The following is a 20,054-nucleotide window of genomic DNA, read 5'->3' as shown; positions in this document are numbered from 1 at the left end:
TCTCCACGGCAGGAGAGCTGCCCGTAAAGGAATGAAGGAGAAGGGGAGACAAGAGTGTGGTTTCAGGGTGTGTGGCCCTTGGGGTCATTTTTCAGTGACACCTGGCATGGGACACTTTCTCCTCCACTCCTCCTCCCCGCAGCTGGCCCTGGGGCCACAGCTCGCTCTGAGCGCTGGGCTGACCAGCCTGACCTGCCAGTTTCCTTGTCCTGCCCTGCGTCCCACCGCCATGGCGGGCGGCTATCTCCCCCAAACCCGGGCCCCCAGTGAAGGGACACTGTCACCTGGGGAAGGAAGGGCAGGGGTGGCTGGTTCTCTAATCCAGCAGCCACTTGCTGGCTCCTGCTCTGGGGCATGGGGTTTGGGAACTGGAGACACGTCACCCTCGATGCTCTCCTGAACACCTCCCGCCCGGTGGGGACAGAGAAGTAGACAGACCCTGGCAACGGGTGTGATGACGGCAGTGACGGTGGGGAGTGGGTGAGGCTGATGGGTGCGTCAGGGGTTCATCTGAAGCTGGTGGGGACACGGGGCGGGGCTCGTGCGGGGCAGAGCAGAGAGGACCAGGTTTCCTGGTTGGAACATGCCTCCCACTTCACAGCAGAGAGTGGACGGGGAGGAAGAGCAGGGAGACGCTCTGGGGGCTGGTGTGGGGATGGAGACGGACAGACTGACCCAAGATCAATTTCTGTGAAGGCTGGCTGCCTGCTCCTTCCTAATCCTGGAGGGAAACAGTGTACTCGAATCTTCTCCTGTTCTACCCATCGAGGCATATGGAGACCAGTGGAAAACCCAACGCATCCTCCCCACCACCTGGGCCAGTGAGCGCTTTGGGTGGTGGAGGGAGCACTGCACAAGGAGTCCAGAGTCGTGTTGACTCCTCTTAGCCCTGCCACCCATTAGCTGTGTGGGCTTGGCCAATGAGCTTAACTTCTCTGCGCCTCTGTTATCATACTTCCTTCCTGGGGCTGCTATCAGGATTATTAATGGGTGATTTCTCTGAAAGTCCTGGCACAGAGATTTCCAATAAGTGGTGGCTGTTCTCATTCTCTCTGTGAAATACTTCCTGGCGCAATGGTGACGGAACACGAGTTCCCACACCCCTCCTCTTTGGGCAGACCTGTCTGACACATCTGGCCGTAGCACTGACAGTTTGCTTCTCTGTCTCCTGGACAAGGTGGTCGTGAAAACTAAGACTGAATATGAACCTGACCGCAAGAAAGGCAAAGCGCGTGCTCCCAAGATAGCCGAGTTCACAGTCAGCATCACCGAGGGCGTCACTGAGAGGTTTAAGGTGAGTGGCCCTGGAGGTGGGTAAGATGCTGCTTTGGCCCCCAGGAGGGGCCACCAGCTGCAGAGATGACAGTGGAGCGACTGCGACAGGAAGAGACACCTGGGCGAGACGGCTGGGCAAAACCCACCTTGTGGTTTTTAAAATTTCACCTTTCTGTTTTCATCTTCCGAAATGATCACGTATTGCTTAGTTTTACTAACACAGAAAAGTCACCCCTAAACTTTTTTTTAGACAAAGGTTATAAAGATGAAAAGTCATTTGCTAAACATTAAAATCATTACCTGACAGTTCCAGGAAGGACGCAGACCACAGAAGGGACACAGTCCTGAGCCTGGGTTTGTGCTGGCTCATCCGAGCCGCCCTCCCTGGGAGGTCAGCAGGGTCAGGATAACCCACTTTGCAGATGGGAAGTTGAGGCACAGAGTGATCCAGAGCCCTAGCTTTCAGCCTCCATCCTTCACCACCCCCGACACCACGTGGTGTGGGGCGTGGCGGGCTGGTAAGTTCTGTTCACGGGTTGCTGGAAGTGCTCACCTGGGGGAGGAAAGCCTTGCTCTGGATGGTTCTTCAGGGAGGAACAGCTGCTGAAAGGGGCAGGGGTCCAGCTGGGTCTGGGGGTGAAAGGCTGCATTGATTGAGGACCAAGTTAGGTTATTGATCTTCTGGAAACTTGTTCTTTGGGAAACACAAGAGACGGTAAAACGGAGGCCGTCACCCGGATTCACAGGGGTGGTTTGGGAGACATGAGTGGGTCTCCAGGCCGTGGAGAGGGGCCCTGGCTGGCTCCCCGGTCCGCCCCACGTGGATGTGTGTGCAGTTTGCACGTGCTGGGTACAGAGGCGCTCGCATGCCCTGCAGGTTACCAAGCACCTGCACAGGCGGCGTCCTTGTCCGTCTCCACAACCACCTGGGGATCGGCTAACAGACGGCCGTGGAGCCTGGAGAGGTGAGGTGGCTTTGTGGGGTGACTGGGGAGCCAGGGATAATCTGCCTTTAAGTCCCTCCCCTCTCCCAGCACTCCACGCTACCTCACTGGGCTGGAGGAAACTGTACGAGGGCCTGCGTGGCCGGCGGATCCCCTCAGAGTTGCAGTCGTGTGTGTCTGTGGGCTGTTGACTCGTGTTAGCCCACCCGCTCCTCCCAGCACCCTGCCCGAGAGGTAGGCACGATCAGGATAACCCATTTTACAAGATGGGGAAGTAGCAGCACAGCGAGGTCCGCGCTGTGGTTTCTGCTGGTGGTCTGAGGAGGGTGTGGGCTGAGGCTCTTCTGGTGGCTCCTGGCTAGGCAGTTCACATGTGTTGTGAGCTTCATGGCTGGGACCAGGTTGACTGACCCGAGGTCCACATCTCTCTTCCGCTCCGGCCACTTAGCCGGCTTAGTGTGTGCCTCCTCTGCCACCCCCACGACCTGCCCTGTCTGTGCCCTGGGGTCGCCCCTGGTCAAGGCAGAAGTGCCCTCGATTTCAAGGTCGTGCTGTCCTCTGATGGCCGACACCATCTGGATATCTGAGCGTGTCTGGGTCCCTCACCCCTGATTTGACCTTCGCCTCTCCCAGCCCCAGCATTTTAGGTCCCCGCAGAGCGGGCCGCCATGTGGCAGTTGAACGGCTGTGCCTTCATCTGTTGAGTGTCCATTGTGTGCCAGGCCCTGTCCCCCACTTCCGGTGTCCTTCGTGTGTGCTTTTCCTGCACGCTCACCTGACGCAGGTCCCCAGGTCCCTTGTTTAAGGCGTGGGTGACGCACACTGGCCTCCAGGGCTCTCGGCAGCCACAGCTGAGCCTCTGTGGTTACCTGGCTCCCGTTGCCCAGGACCTGAGGGCCTGGAAGACCCGTGCCTGTCCCCGTGGGCCTGGCTGTGGGGGCGGGATCCTGCTCATCTCTGCTCTCCCTCCTGGGGATGTCTAAGGCGGTGATGTATGCAGTAGGTGCTCAGGAGATCACTGCACTGCAATGAGCCCATCTCCCCCGTCTTAACAGGCCGGGTGTGTTCACATACTTAGCACCTGTGGCCTCCTTACGGTTCACAACCGCCCTGAAGGGGGCATCGCCAGCCCCTCTCACAGATGACGCTCTTGAGTCCCAGGTGGTCACCAGCGGGCTGGGGTACGCCCCACGACTCCCTGCCTCCGAGGCCGGTGCTTTTCCACCACACCTCCTGCCACACACACCTCCCCCCGGGCCCACCTTCCAGCTCCCAGACCCCTTCCCCTTCCATCTCCTTCCAGTGCCAGCTCAGACAGCACCTCCGCCGGGCAGCCTCCAGGATCAACCTCGCTCTGCTGGTGTTTTGCCACCCTCTGTAAGGAGGCAGTAACAGTATCTAACAGTCACGGAGTGCTCCCAGGAGCCAGACTCAGGGTCAAGCTTGCTACGGTTAGTCTCTCATTTAATCCTCATGAAGAGCTCATGAAGTATGCACTATTATTACCTCCATTTTACAGTTGAGGGGACATCAAGGCAGAGAACTTGAACCTGGTGGCCTGCTCTTGGCTGTGACACCTGAGGTCACGTGGCTTCTGCTGGAGACCAAGTTTGCACGGGTGCTCTTAGCCCAGGCGCCCCATCGCACTGTGAGATTGTTTTGCTCCTAAGAATCCTTTCCCTTTGTTCATTTGAAACCCTTCCCAGTGACTGCGCCCTGGGGCCCTCGATCTGGCCCCTTGACCACAGGTCACCCCCCTTCCCAGCAGCCTTCGGATGTATGGCGGGCCCACGTATCCCGAGTCCTCCCCAGTGTAAGCATCGTTTTCTCTTGTCCCTTCCATTTATGTCACAGTGTCCAGGGTCCCTTTCCCCCAGCGCCCTCCTCTGAGGGGCAGCTCTTGGCCTGTGCTTCTCTTCAGGCGTGAGTCCTGTGACCAGGTGTCCCCGTGAGATCCAGTGGGGTGGCCTTTTGAAGCAAAGGCCCCTTGACCTGAGTTAGTGACCTGGGAGGGGAAACCAGGGCATAGCAGCCCCCCGAGACAAGGTCAGGCAGAAATGAAGGCTCGGGGACTTTCAGCACAGATGGCACTTCCTCCTCAGCCCCTCTGTGCCAGGCAGGATGAGAGCTCCTTCGTGCCTTCCCCCCGGGGGTGAGTTCACGCACAGTAACAACTTGCTGGTCAGTCGATGACTATGCTGCTGGCCTGGAGTGAGTGGGGACTCGTGAGGTTTCCAGGGTCTGCCTGCAGGACCCTTGCTTGTTGAGTAACTTCAATGGCAGCTCCCGACAGAGGGCTCTCTCTGGGCCACTCGGAGGTGTCACTCGTCAGTTCTCACCCCGTTGGGCAGGTGGCCTGGCCGAGGTCACACAGCCAGGGAATGGCAGAGCGGGATGTGAAGCGGCTGGCCTGGCCAGCTTGACAGGGAGGCCTGCGGGCCAGACTCACACAGCTGAGCAACCTGCATTCTGCGGGCACCTCCTGCGTTTGTTCCAAGGCCCTTCTGGACAGGGAGGGAGATTCACCCAGCTCCCTGTGCACCGGAGGTGGGGTCTGTGCTGAGAGGCAGCCTCCAAAGCACGGTTCCTCCCACGGGGGTCTGGGGCCACTGGCGTCAGAATCCCCTGAAGTTCCATTTCAACAAAGGGACCCTGGACCCTAGGAACATGCACTGTAACAAGCTCTCCAGATGATCATGTCTGCTGAGTTTGCGACCCTTTATGGGTGGGGTGCATTCTAGCACAAGGGCAGGGCAGGCTCAGGAGGGCTGGCCCCTTTTGGAAATGCTAAGAGTGCCTGCCCTTCTGGAATGTTCTCTCCGCCTTTTATTGCCCAGTTACGTTTCTAGCTCCTCTGAATGCACACACACCATGACGCATGCAGCTGGTCGAGGGTTGGGGCTCTTCCTGAAAACTGGGAAGCGTCCAGGGAAAAGGCCGTGCTTGAGATGAATGTGTGATGAAAGCAGGATCTGCCCCCGAGGTCTGGGCCTGGGGTCAGTCATGGCTTCAGTTGTGACAGAATATCTTCCTCATCCTGTTGGTGACAGAGCAGCTTCCATGTGGCTCCCCAGCCTACCCGTCTCCTCAGTTCTTTTCGTCTCTGTGTGTGAATCGCAGGAATGAGATTGTGCCTTTCAGCTGTCGAAGCAACAAGTCGATAACGTCCTCCTTTTGTCTCTAATTTGTGTAGTTCAGGAGCGAGGCACCCGCCGCTCTGCACCTCAGCTTCATATACCTTTGGATGGCATCCTTGAGATGGGATGTCTTTTTGGATGTTACTTTATGGTTATCACTCGGGGATTAATCTCTTGGCTACGAGGTTGCTAGGCTGGTTGCTAGGTAACTGCTGACTGGGGAGCGGGTTTTGTGAGACTCCGCCACCCTGGGACTGCAGCATGAATCACCCAGCGGCGGCCCAAAGTCTAGGCTTCCGAGGTTAGTGTCAACGAGGAAAGCGGTCATTTAATTAATTAGAGGTGTATTTATGCTGAGAATAAACATGGGCTGAGATGTTTCTCAAGTGAACTAAACCGAAACATTTTTTTAATTTCACGTTCCCACTCACCCATGCAGAGCGGCATGTTGGGGTGCTGCTGCTTAACGCCCTCTCCCTGATCTTGGAAGATGGAGGACCCATAATTAGGCAGATTAAAGGGAGGTTCCGTCAGGGCTCTCCCGCGCCCTTCATGCTTTGTGGCTCCCGTTATGGAGAGCTGCTGACGTTTCTGAGATCTGCACTCCCTCTCTTTGTGAGTCAAGGGTTGGATGAGCAAATGCACCCCCTTACCTGGTACCATGTTGTCTTCAGGGCTTTAGAAGATTCCAAGGTCGGCCTTGAATGTGAACGTCTACCCTGGGCAGCACAGAGTGGGGAGAATATCCTAAAGGAGACACCAAGTTTGTCTGAATGGTCCCCATTGTTGGCAGGCGTTGCTACAGTGGGGGTGTCCCTTTGCATCCTGTCACAAATGATCCTGTCGGTGGTTTGTATCTTCTTCTCATATCCTTAATGACCTTGAGCTTCTTGTGCGCCCGTCTGTTTTCCACACTCTCCAATAATCCCCTGGTGTGTTTCAAGATGCATTTGTTAAATATTTATGAACAGCGACACCATTTCCTTGGCATTCAGCAGTGGGGGAGGTCTTCACGCGGTGGCACTGGAGATCCTAGAAACGCATTTGGACACCCCCGTAACCTTCAGCTGAGCATCTTGCGGGGTTTGGCAGCCAGATTCTGCAGTCGCAGAGCCCACGGTTTTCTGGCCCAGCTGTGGATTGGGGACTTCATCCAGAATCAGATCATAGTGGGTTGAGTCATCTTAGGGGGAAGGTGTTTGTGTGTTCACTTTTGTGCGTGTTACCTAAAATATTTGGTGCTGTAAACACTCGAAGATGTCAGGATTCATCTTATTTTTCAAGATTTTTTTTGTTTTTTTACTGCATTACTCAGCAGAAATGCACATGCCCTTTTCTCTCCTCCCGAGGGTGGAGGACAGAGAGAGGGGAGCAAGAATGACCCAGCCGCCATCGACCCAGGGCCTGCTCGGCTCCAAGCTTCACGAGTATTATTTCTTTTGGTTTTGGTAACAGTCTTGAAGGCTGATCTTGCTGTCCTGACTTTGTAGGTGGGGAATCAAGGTCAGCGTGGTTAAGGAGCAGGCTCAAGGTCACCCAGCCAGCCAGGGGTGGAAGGAGGATTCGGGCCCACGTCCATATGACACCAAGCCCACCATCGCTCTCTTACGCACCAGCAGCTGCGTGGGATCCGTGGGGCGACTGTCCCCTGCTGCAGACTTGCTAGTTCCCATCCCAGCTGGGCAGTGACCCCCGGGAGACCCCCAGCAGGAGAGGAGACCCCAGGCTGGAAAAAGCAGATGAGGACACAGCAAATTCAAATGGTACTCAAGCCCCTAGCCTATGAAATGGGTGATGACTAATTCCCAACTCATGGTGACCCTTTAGAGAACTGGGACCGGGACCAGGGCCTTGTAAGTTGAGTGGCCACATAACTTATGACCCTGACTGGGACACCTCTGAGGACAGCGGACACTGTGCATCTGGGCTGCTTGGGCAGTAACCTTGAGCCAGGACTGTCCCGAGTATCTAGGACACGGGCCTCCTTATAAACTCCTTCAAGAGTTCATCCCAGGCCCCACATCCATTTTGTTTCCATTCCTGGCTGTTCTTTCCAGAAAACTGCCCTCGGATCCCTCTTGCCCCCGGGGCAGGGCTGCTCTGGCTCGGGCTTACCATCTCGTAAGGACCCAGCCTCAGCCTGGGCCAGCCCTGGCCTCTGGCCCGTCTTTTTTAATTGTGGTAAAACAGACATAAAATTTACAATTTTCAAGTGTTTAATTCAGTGACATTTAGTACATCTGCAGTGTTGTCCAACCACCACCACTACCTAGTTCTAGAACATTTTCATCACCCCAAGTCCCCTCAGGCCTAAGCAACCAGTAATCTGCTTTCTGTCTCTGTGGCTTTGCCTATTCATACACATGGAATCATACACTGTGGGGTCCCTTGTGGCTGCTTCTTTCACTTAGGATAATGTCTTCAAGGCTCACCACCTTGTAGCATGCATCAGTACCTCATTCCTTCTTATGGCTGAGTAACATTCCATCGTGTGGATGGGCCACCTTTTGTTTATCCATTCATCCACTGATGGTTGTTGCCACCTTCTGGCTGGTGTGTAGAGTGCTGCAGTGAATATTTGGGTACAGGTTTTTGTTTGAACACCTGTTTTCAGGTCTGTGGGGTCTATACCAGGGAGTGGAATTGCTGGGTCATGTGGTAATTCTGTGTTTAACATATTCAGGAACTGCTGTTTTCCAGAGTGGCTGCACCATTTTGCATTCCGACCAGCAATGTACAAGGCTTCCAATTTCTCTACATCCTCGCCAGCAGTTGTTACTTATTTTTTTTATTGTAGCCCTCCTAGTGGGTGTGAAGTGATGTCTCACTGTGGTTTGGATTTGCATTTCTCTGATGGCTAATGATGTTGAGCATCTGTTCCTGTGCCTGTTGGCCATTTGTGTATCTTCTTTGGAGAGATGTCTATTCAAGTCCTTTCCCATTTTTAATTGGGTTGTCTTTCTGTTGTTGAGTTGTAAGAGTTCTTTATATATTCTGGATACCAGATCCTTATCAGACACATCATTTACAGATATTTTCTACCATTTTGTGGGCTGTCTTTTCACTTTCTTGCTAGTGTTCTTGAATGCACAAAATTTTTTAATTTTGGTAAAGTACCATTTATGTATTTTTTCTTTTGTTGCTTGTGCTTTTGGTGTCATATCTAAGACACCATTGCCAAATCCAAGGTCATGAAGATTTACCTCTGTATTTTCTTCTAAGAGTTTTATGGCTTTAGCTTTTATATTTAGGTCTTTGTTCCATTTTGAGTTAATTTGGTATATGGTGTGAGGTAGGGGTCCACCTTCATCCCTTTGCAGACAGATCCCCAGTTGTCCCAGAACCATTTGTTGAAGAGACAGTTCTTGCCCCATAGAATGGTCTTGGCACCCTTATCGAAAATCAGTGGACCATGGACACACAGTTTTATTTCTTGACTCTCTGTTCTGTTCCATTGATTTATATGGCTGTTCTTATGCCAGTACCACACTGTTCTGATTACTGTAGCTTTGTAATAAGTTTTGAAACTAGGAAGGGTGAGTCGTCCAACTTATTCTTCCCCTTCAAGATTGCTTTGGCTATTCAGGATCCCTTACAATTTCCATCTCTGCAAAAAAGGCTGTTGGGATTTTGATAGGGATTGCATCGACTCTGTCGATCAGTTTGGGCAGTATTCCATCTTAACAATAGTAAGTCTTCCAATCCATGAATGCAGGGTGTCTTTCCATTTATTTGGGTCTTCTTTAATTTCTTTCAGCAGTTTTATAGTTTTCAGTGTACACATTCTTTCACGTTTATTGTGGGCAATAAAACTACAGCAGTATCAGCAATACCTGTGACTGTCACTGTGCAGATCAGAGGTGGTCTTCGTCTCACCCTGCAGTCGTCGCCAAGACCTCGGGAAGTGTCTACTCTCATCGTCCCTTTGAAATCGCAGTCTTGTTTGGTGTGTTAATAAAGAAGCATGTATATGTTACATCACAAATCCACATTTTTGCAATATTTTGATAACAGTATTTCAATATAATTGGTTTCCTTTGCGATCCTAGGTATAGAGTTGTATGCATTTTAAGCACGATTCTGAGAAGGATTTATGGCTTCACCTGGCTGCCAAAGAGGTCAGTGGCACAAACATGGCAGAAACCCTGCACCAGGCTCTCGCCTGACCCCCGCTGTCCCCACACATGGTCTCTTATAGCCCACAGCAGTGGGGGCTGGGCCACTGCGGGCCACCGCGGGGCACAGGTGAGAGGACACGTGGCACTGAGTACTGATCCCTGTACTGCAGGTCTAATTCCATTCAGTTTCCTGCTGTAGAGCTTTTACTGACAGATGCACAAAGCGATGTAAATCTAGGGATAATGTAGAATCCCGCCCCCACCAACACACACATGTAAATCAGTGGCAAACATCTGTCCTTCAGCCAACTGGAGACACCTTCCAGCGCTGTGAGAAATGCTAATTTGTCACAAAGGGGCAGCCACCTCCTGGAATCCTGCAATGCCCAGGAACTGTCTGGGTTCCCTCTTCTTGGTGGCACACAGGGGACCTTTGTCACCCAGCTCATGTCCTGTCTCCTGGAGGATGCGTGATGCTCCAGCCACCCTGAACACATCATGTCCTTTGATGCCTCTGGGCTTTGGCATGACCGTTCTTCCTCTGAGACACCCTTTCCCTGTGCTTCCCTGATGAGCTCCTCCTCCTTCAAGACCAGACACCTCCTCCTGGAAGCCTTCTCCAGCACAGTTAGGGGGCCACTTGGAGTCCCCTTTCCTTTCGCAGTTCTCACCTTGCGTTGTGATGAGTTGACAGCACTCGGCAGAGACCACAGCTGACGCTGCTGGGCCGAGGACACTCCAAGGTGGCCGCTGTCAGCTCTCCTGAGAAGGTCCACCGGCCATCGGGGATTCCATAGATGGGAGAAGGCAGGGACTGGGGGCTGAGGCACTTTTGCCTTTGTGGGCCCTTCCTCCTTAAAAAAAAAAAAGAACATTATCTTATGAGTGCTTTGGTTTAAAGATGAATATAATCCAGGCTGGATTCATTATTATATATTCATTAGTATTATATTGTTTCTTTCTTTCTAGTTTTTAAACAAAATTAAAAACCATTTTCTTGAGTCACTAAAGGTATTGTGGGCCCTGGCACTGGGTCTCAGGTGCCTAATAGAGATGCTGGCCCTGAAAGGAAGGCCGTGCCTCTAGGGAAATACCCTTCCCCCACCCAGAGGCCTCCTGGCTTGTGTCCCTGGCCACCAGGTCCACAGCCCCACCCTAGAGAGCTCAGGTGTGGGGTCAGGCACGGTCCATCCACCCAGGCTCTCCAGGGGCCTGTGGAGGGCAGAGCCACCTGGACCCCACCTCCTTCCCACGGGTGACCATTTGCTTAATAAAACCCAGACCAGCGGCGACTCTGCAAACTGAATTTATGTTCCATTTGACGTGTAGACGCCCCGGGTTGGCTCCAGGTCCCAAGGGTTGCTCTGTGTGGACTCACTGAGAGACGGGCTGCCTGCCACCTGGATCCACTCACTCACTCGCCCAGCACTCGAGAGGCACCTCTCTCTGCCAGACGTGTGGGTTTCTGTCTGTGGGGAGACGGGCGTGAAAGGAGGTGAGATAGTCTCCGGGGGCTGCTGAGAACAACACACATCTATTCTCTCGCAGTTCTGGAGGCCAGAAGTCCTGACTCCGCCTCACTGTGTCTACGTCAAGGTGTCCGCGGGGCTGGGCCCCCTCGGGGGGCTCTGGGGACAGTCGGTTTCCTTGCCTTTTTCAGCTTCTGGAGACGCATTGCTCACATTCCTTGGCTTGTGGCCCCTTCCTCCATCCTCAAAGCCTGCAGCACAGCATCTTCAAAGCTCTCTCTGCTCCATCTTCTCCTCGTCCTCTCTGGAGTAGAATCTCCCTCTGCCTCCCCCCTCTAAGGACACTTGTGATTCTACTTAGGGCCCACCCAGATAATGCAGGCTAATCTCCCCACCTCCAGCTCCTTGACTTAGTCACATCTGCAGAGGCCCCTTTCCCATATAAGGTGACAGGCCCAGGTTCCAGGGATTAGCACCTGGGTATCTTTAGGAGACATCATTCAGCCAACACAGCCGGCTTGCTTTGGACTGGTCATCTGCACGTCTGAGCCTCAGTGTCCCCGTTTGTAAAACGCAGTCGGTAGCTGCCTGGCGGGCTCTGTCAGAGGAGCACACAAGCTTGAATTAAACTGCCTGCTGTAGTGCCGAGCACGGCGGACGTCTCCGGAGCTGTGAGTACAGTGGAGCTCTGGCGTGAGAGTGCGGCAGCTGCGGGGAGGAGCCCCCAGGCTCCCGGAATTCCACGCAGAAGTGGGATCCTCCGTTTAGCCCCGTGGTTCTCAGCTCAGACTGCACACAGGCAGTGTCTGGGGAGTTTTAGACGATGCCGACGCCCGGGTGCTGCTCCCCACCTTCCACGGTCCCTGCTGTGGGCAGGGTCCAGGCGTGGCAGCCTCAGAGCCCCTGTCATTCTAACACGCAGACACGGTGCAGCCGCGTCTTTGTGCTCCGGCTGGGTCACTGCAAATGGCTCAAATGGCTGCTGCCTCTCTTCTTGCTGACGCCCCAGGGCTCCCAGGACCACCTGGGTGTCCTGCTGGCCCGACTTGAAGGTGGTGCCTTTTCCGTGACTGGGCTTCCGTCGTGTGTGAAGGAAGGTGCTGGACTGGATGGTCTCCGAGGATCCTCCTCGCTCTGATGCTGCAACACTGTGCGGGAATGGGGTTCCAGCGTGCAGCGAGGGCTCGCTGTGTCCCAGTGGGGCCCAGCACAGGTCTCCTGGACTCCCCGCTGTAAACCTGGGCGCTGGGCCGGCATCCTCTTTTCACAGCTGAGAGGGAAGCAAGGGTCAGGGGGCAGATGCTCTTTCCAGAGTCAGTGAGTGTGTGGGCAGAGCAGGCCTGGAGCCCAGGCTCTCGACACATGCTGGGCAGTGAATGGCGAGTTTGTCTTTTGGCCCAGAGTTTTTTGGAATTGGTTGAAAGATGGAGCCACTGGTGGTTGGGGCTCTCCAGGACGCTTACAGTCATGGTGTGTCAATGTAGACAAAGCCTAAAGGATACTCCCAGGGCCCGGAGGAAACAGGTATGTCTGGTTAAATAATTTCACACTTTATTCTGGAATAATCCTAGTTGTCTCATGGCAGTCATAGGAGGTCATGAAAATCTCCAAACTGGGACACACTTTTATTTCACTTGGATTAGGAAACAACAGATGCTGGGTTATGTGGTGCACACATGCACTATTGGTGTCGAGAGAGGCTGGGATGTTCCAGAGCCTTCCTGGAGGCAGCGGGCCTGTCCAGGGCTTTGAAGGGTGAGGAGGAGAGAAGGCAGTGCAGTCTGGCATGCTGGGGCAGGAATAAGGATGACGGTGGAGAGAGAACACTTTCAGGAGAGGTTAGCATTCCTGAGCCCCTGAAAGAGCCCTGGTATTAGGGGCTGCATGAGTTTTCTCGGGCTGCCATAACAGGGTACACTGATTGGGGTGCAAACAGCAGAAATTTATTCTCTCCCAGTTCTGGAGGCCAGAAGTCCAAGGTCAAGGTCATGGCAGGGGTGTGCCTCCTCTGAAACCTGTAGGGGAGAATCCTTCTCTGCCTCTTCCTAGTTTCTGGGCGGTTGCGGGCAATCTTGGGCTTTCCTTGGCTTGTAGATGCATTGCTCCAGCCCTCCGTCATCACATGGCTTCTCCCTGTGTGCGTGTCTCTGAGTCCAGATTTCCACTTTTTATAAGGACATCAGTCATATTGGATTAGGGCCCACTTAAATGACCTCAACTTAATTTAATCACATCTGCAAAGACCCTAATTCCAAATAAGGTCACATTCACAGGTACCAGGGGTTACGACTTATGTATTGTTTTGGGGGGACACACTTGAACCCCTAACTGGCCCAGCATGTGGGGCTGACAACATGCTCTCAAACCCTCAATCCCTTGTCATTCTCCTGATAAACCTGTAAGCGCCTGAGGCATTGTTCCCTCTTTAGAGAGGAGATATGCAGGTGACCTGCTCAGTCACACACTTGGCAGGTGGCAGAGCCAGGATCCAATTCTGAGCCACTTGGGAATCTTTCTGGAAAGAGCTGTGGCTCTCTCGTCAGGCCATGATAACCACCGGGGGACACCACACCACATAGTGAATTGCAAACCCACAGTTCTCTTCGCATCTGAGCAGACTCTGGGGCCCAGGAGAGGCCTGGGGTTTGCAGAGGCGTAGGGAAAGCGAGGGGACAGCCTGCAGGGAAGGGCTTTGCCATGCCGAGTGCCTCCTGCTGACTCTCTGTGGATTTATTTCTTTGCCCTCCTCCCTCAACTATTCCGGGGACTATCGTGTTCTCATTTCTCGGTTCTGTGAGTTCCTTGGCCATCAGGCCTGGGAATCCTGGATGAAAGGCCAGGCCAGGTTCCAGGAGGAGAGCCCCGAGGAAGTGGTTCCCCACAGGCCTGTGGAGAGCTGGGGGTTATTTTTAAACCTCAACAGATGGGGTGCTGTGAACCAAACGCCAGCGTGGCTTCCAAATTCAGGGGGCAGGTTTAAGGATGCTCCATCTCTCCAGGACTTGAGATCATATTCTTCTTTTTTTGAATTGAGATATAATTAACATATAGCATTATATTAGTTTCAGATGTGCAACATGATTCAATATTTGTCTATATTGCAAAATGATCACCACAATAAGTCCAGTTAACATCTGTGACCATACATAGTTACAAATTTTTTTTTCTTGTGATGAGAACTTGGAAGATCTACTCTCTTAGCAACTTTCAAGTATGCAATACAGTATTATTAACTACAGTCACCGTGTTGTACATTACATCCCCCGGACTTATTTATTTTTATAACTATAAGTTTGTTTATTTTGACCCCCTTCACCCATTTCGGCCATCCCCCACCCCCCTGACCCCCGCCTTTGGCAACCACCAATCTGTTCTGTTTATGAGCTCAGGTTTTTTTGAATAGATTCCACATAAAATGAGATCACACGGTATTTGTCTTTTTCTGTCTGACTTATTTCACTTAGCATAGTGCCCTCAAGGTCCATCCACGTTGTTGCAAATGGCAAGATACCCCTCTTTTTATGGCTGAATAATATTCCCTTGTAGAAAATATAGCACATTTTCTTTATCCATTCATCCCTTGATGGGCACTTAGGTTGCTTCCATGTCTTGGCTATTGTAAATAATGCTGCAATGAACATAGGGATGCATATATCTTTTTGAGTTAGTGTTTTCATTTTCTTCGGATATGTTCCCAGAAGTGGAATTGCTGGATCATGTGGTAGTTCTATTTTTAATTTCTTGAGGAACTCCCATACTGTTTTCCGTAGTGGCTGCACCAATTTACATTCCCACAAAGACTGTACAAGAGTTTCCTTTTCTCCACATCCTCATCAACACTTACTTCTTGTCTTTTTTATAATAGCCATTCTAACTAGTGTGACATCTCACTGTGGTTTTGATTTGCATTTCCCTGATGATTAATGATGTTGAGCACCTGTTCATGTACCTCTTGGCCATCTGTATGTTGTCTTTGAAAAAATGTCTATTTAGATCCTCTGCCCATTATTTAATCAGATTGCTTGTTTTTTTGCTGTTGAGTTATATGAGTTCTTTATATATTTTGGATATTAGCCCCTTAGCAGTTGTATGATTTGCACACATTTTCTCGCATTCAGTAGGTTGCCTCTCATTTTGTTGTTGGTTTCCTTTCCTGTGCAGGAGCTTTTCAGTTTGATGTAGTCCCACTTGTTGATTTTTCCTGGTGTTGCCTTTGCTTTTGGTCTCAAAGCCAAAAAATCATCAGCAAGACCGATGTCAAGGAGCTTATGGTGTATGTTTTCTTCTAGGACTTTTATGGTTTCAGGTCTTATGTTCAAGTCTTTAATCCATTTTGAGTTAATTTCTGTGTATGGTGTAAGAAAGGGGTCCAGTTTTCCCAACATCATTTATTGAAGAGACCTCCTTTCTCCATTGTATGTTCTTGGCTCCTTTGTCATAAGTTAATTGACCATGTATGCATGGGTTTATTTCTGGGCTCTCTATTCTGTTCCGTTAGTCTGTGTGTCTGTTTCTATGCCAATACCATACTGTACTGATTACTATAGCTTTGTAACATAGTTTGAAATTGGGAAGCGTGATGCTTCCAGCTTTGTTATTTCTCCAGCTTGCTTTGTCTATTTTGGGTCTTTTGTGGCTCCATACAAATTTGAGGATTGTTTGCTCTATTTCTGTGAAAAATGCCATTGGAATTTTGGGAGGGATTGTATTGAATCCGTAGATTGCTTTGAGTAGTATAGACATTTTAACAGTACCAGTTCTTCCAATCCATGAGTATGGAATATCTTTCCATTTCTTTGTGTCGTCTTCAATTTCTTTCATCAATGTCTTAACAGTTTTCAGTGTACGTGTCTTTTACTTTCTTGATTAAATTTATTCCTAGGTGTTTTATTCTTTTGGATGCAGTTGTAAATGGGATTGTTTTCTTAATTTCTCTTTCTGATAGTTTGTTATTAGTGTATAGAAACGCAGAAGAGTTTTGTATACTTATTTTGTGTCCTGCTACTTTACTGAATTTGTTCATTAGTTCTAACAGTTATTTGGTGGAGTCTTCAGGGTTTTCTATATATAATATCATGTCATATGTAAATAGTGACAGTTTTACTTCTTTCTTTCTGATTTGGATGCCTTTTATTTCTTTTTCTTGCCTAAATTGATCTGGCTAGGACTTCCAATACTATGTTGAATAGAAGTGGCGAGAGTGGGCCTCCTTGTTCCTGATCTGAGAGGAAAAGCTTTCAGCTTTTCTCCATTGAGTATGGTGTTAGCTGTGGGCTTCTCATATACGGCCTGTATTATGTTGAATACGTTCCCTCTATACCCACTTTGTTGAGAATTTTTATCATAAATAGATGTTGAATTTTGTCAGGTGCTTTTTCTGCATCTATTGAAATGATCATATAATGTTTATCTGTCATTCGTTAACGTGGTGTATCACATTGATTGATTTGCCAATATTGAACCATCCTTGCATCCCTAGAATGAGTCCCACTTGATCATGGTGTATGACCCTTTTACTGTATTGTTGAATTCAGTTTGCTAATATTTTGAGGAAATCATATTCTAACAGGGCTTCTTAACTTGTTGTGTGCCATGGACCTCTTCTTGGAGTAATGTTTTCAAATGCCTAAAATAAACTATAAAAGGTTACAAAGGACACCAGTTATATTAAATACAGCTTTCCCCACGGACCACACTGGGGGAGGCAGCCTTGCTGCCTAGACTGTGGCGAGAGCCCCTGAAGCTGCCCTTGCTGCCTTCAGGGGCTGCCAGCAGGTAGATTTGGGGGAGCAGTAGCCGATGTGATGTGGGGAGGAGGCTCGAGTAGGACAGGGCGGTAGGTATGAGAGAGGCTGCACGGCCTGGGCTGAGAGCCAGCTCTGCATCTGCTAGCTGTGCGATCTGAGTGAGGGAATGACAGTGGTGACAGCTGCAGCAACAAGAGTAAAAGCTTCCTTCCATAGCCACCACCACGCCCGAGCGCTGTCCCAGCAGTACTGCATCCAGTCCTTGGCCCTCCCACCAGCCCTGGGAGCCAGGTCCTCTCACTGCCGTTGGCAGGCAGGATCCTGGGCCCAGAGGAGCTGAGTGACTTACTCAGAGTCTGGCTGCAGGGGCTATGCTGTGACCCTGCCCATCTCACCTCTCCCAAGCATTGGCAGGGTGGCTGCTCTTGTTGGAGAGCCCTGCCTGTGCTCTGGGTGCTCTCTCTGCTGCTACATGCCCCTGGGGCCACTGCCCCAGCCCCTTCCTGGCAGATTCAGCCTTCTGCGTCGTCACCCAGCTCAGCTGCCTCTGCAGTCTCCCTGGGCCAGGTGGTTGTGTCCTTGCCACGTGCTGGAGCCACCACTGGAACCCAGCTGGCGCCTTCCCTGTGGACGCTTTGGGCTCTGAGGCAGCCATGGCTCCATCCTGTCTGTGTCCCTGTGTCAGGCATGGGCTCCATATGCAATATAGGTTGTCCAGACAGACTGGAGTTTCTCTGGTCCTTAGAGAGGGTGACGGCCCTGACAGACCAGGTGAGAGGAGGGAAAAGCGAGGAGGAGCATAGAGATGTTGACAGGGACTGACGGGACTTAGAGACGGGTGGGAAGGGCCTCATCGGAGGTGATATGGAGACTTCTTGCCTGCCTGGGGGTCTGAGGGGCTGTTCCCTGGGCGAGGACACAGAGGGGATGGTGTCATCCAGGCTACAGAGAGTGTGAGCTGGGGGAGTGGTGGGGCTTGGAGATGGGGATTCGCAGCTGTGGTGGGCATGGCAGGTGGCCTGGGTGGCCATGCAGAGAGAAGGGAGAGAGTGGCAGGCTGGGCCAGGAGAGTCTGGATGCTGCTCCTCGTCCTGTCCCGGGGTGTGGTGAGCTGGCCTGGAGTACAGCAGGGTGGGCTGGAAAGGAGAGCACCCTGGGTGGGCCGAGCCCTGGCACAGCAGGCTGTGTCTTATGGTTCTGAGCCGGCGAGCAGGCTGGCCCTGGCCTGGGTTCCCAGTAGGCAAGACGCAGGCTCAGGGAGGATTCTGAACTCTGGAGATGAAGGGCCGGGAATGGGGTCAGGGCACAGTGATGAGATGAAAACCCCCTGCAGTGCTTATTACGATTCTTTATGGGCATCTGCCCAGTGCATTCCTCCTTCACTTCACAGCCACACACTGACTGGGAGGTGGAGAACCGTCGTCCCGTGTTACAAGTGAGGGGACTGTGGCTCAGAGAGGTTCAGGGGTTCCCAGGGTCACACGGCTGGTGAGCTGTAGAGCTGCGGGTGGAACTTGGACCCCAGTGCCCGTGCCTAAGCTGGGTGTACGGGGACACACGGGGCTCCCTCAGGGAAGGAGGGTTACCCATGGTGACCTCAGATATTTCCCAGTGGGGCCCGCGTCCTGTCTTCCCGGTGACCTGCTGTGCGGTTTGTAAAACACTTCCTCGCGCACATCTTCTCAGGTTACCCAGGACCCTGGCCGGAGACGCGGTGGCTCCGAGAGGCTGTACGGTAGCTGAGGCTCCACAGTATTAGGGGAACACAACCCAGGACTCCTGAGCCTGGGGCAGGGCTCACTGCTCTCTGCCTGAGGGTCTCCCCAGATGAGCTGGCCTCTCTGCAGTCTCAGGAAGTGGCAGAGCTCTCTGTGCTTGGTGGCTGCGGAGCTGCGTGTATGGCCGGGGAAGGAGCTCACCCTCACTGGGCCCTGGGAGGGAAGGTGGGCAGTGAGTGGCTATCATGTATGGAGCCGCTGCCCTGGGCCGGTACCCAGAGCCCCGCTGCCTCTGTCTCCTTCCCCCTGTTCGGGAGTGTCAAAGCTGTCCCTCTGCTCACTGGGGTGGGGAGGCTCACCCCTCCCTGACCTGACACGCAGTGCCTCTGCTCACCCATTTACCCTCGGGACATGCTCTCGCCCCTGCCAGGTGGCTCCCAGCAGCCTGGTGAGCATCTTCAAGGCCCAGATCCAGTGTCACTTTGTCCCCCTTGCCCCACGCCCTCCAGCTGGGGCAGGATCTCCCACCTCCATGCTCTTCTTGCACGGTCATGCATTCGTCCAAATGGTACAAAAATTGTCCAGTGAAAAGTGCTTCTGCTGCCCTCTCGTCCCCAGAGACCTCGCGGGTTCTGTGTTTTTGTGCCTCCTTCCAGAGACAGTCTCTGCACACGCTGGTGTGTCTTGGTGCGCCTGTGTGTACGTGTCTGTATCTGTGTGTGTGCATCTGTCTATGTGTATGTCTGGCTGCCCCGGCACACGGTCTTCCCAGCCTCCCTGACGTCCCTGCCTCTGCCCACAGGTCTCCGTGCTGGTCCTCTTTGCTCTGGCCTTCCTCACCTGTGTCGTCTTCCTGGTCGTCTACAAGGTGTACAAGTATGACCGCGCCTGCCCCGACGGGTTCATCCTCAAGGTAAAGCTCCATCTCGCCCTAGGACCCCTTTGCACCTTGTCCTCTCGCTTGACCTTGCAGCGCCTGAGGGACAGGCACGAGAGTAGCAGGGGCCCTGAGCTCTGTAGCCAAGGCCAGCGATGGGAGTCCTCGTGGAAGGTTCCTGGTGGGAGGCCCTGCCGGGAGCCGGGGAGGGAGGCAGAGGGCCAGGGGGCAGGAGGTGTGGTGGGACCCGCAGGAAGGGAGCTCCTGGGAGAGACCCTCCTGTAAGGCAGGCCCAGCTCACCCCGGGGGCAGGGAGAGCAAGGGGACCATCGGCCACATGAGAGAGGGACGATGTCCAGGGGAAGCCGAGGCGCAGAGAAGGGAGGGCTTGCCCAAGGCCACGTGGATTTGGGAGCAGGGCTGGGTGCACAACCCGCCTGCCTGACGGCGTGTCCCTCGCTGCCTGCCCCGCCGCCGTGCTGCATCGCTGGGCTCTCCATGCTCGAGCCCATGCTCGTGGAATGCTCATTTGGCTGATGTAATGCCTTGTTCCAAAAAGCCTGCACGTGGCACACAAGCACACATACGGGACGACACGAGTAAATGGAGAAAAGTAGAGGGAGGAAGACGAGGGTGAAGAGACGATGAAGCCAGGAGGAAGTGAGTGCACTCGCCGTGGATTCCCTTTCCCCTACACGCAGCATCTGGGCCCCACATTTGGTTGTGAACTTTCCAGAGCCAATGTGAAGAGGAAGCGCGATCATTTCCA

The 20,054-nt window shown here is 52.7% G+C and overlaps 1 protein-coding gene across 1 annotated transcript in view; it reads left to right on the top strand.

Annotated features, from left to right (window-relative positions):
- NSG1 (neuronal vesicle trafficking associated 1) overlaps positions 1-20,054 on the top strand; it is a 31,476-nt gene that overhangs the window by 3,103 nt on the left and 8,319 nt on the right. Inside the window, exons 3-4 of the mRNA XM_004432268.3 lie at positions 1,178-1,294; positions 19,211-19,321. Coding sequence (XP_004432325.1) covers positions 1,178-1,294; positions 19,211-19,321 — 228 coding nt within the window. The remainder of the gene's footprint in view (positions 1-1,177; positions 1,295-19,210; positions 19,322-20,054) is intronic.

The sequence above is a fragment of the Ceratotherium simum genome, chromosome 8 (assembly GCF_057802395.1).
Source record: "Ceratotherium simum simum isolate JZ-2026a chromosome 8, ASM5780239v1, whole genome shotgun sequence".
NCBI classification, from domain to species: domain Eukaryota; kingdom Metazoa; phylum Chordata; class Mammalia; order Perissodactyla; family Rhinocerotidae; genus Ceratotherium; species Ceratotherium simum.
This window is presented reverse-complemented; position numbering and strand designations above follow the sequence as displayed.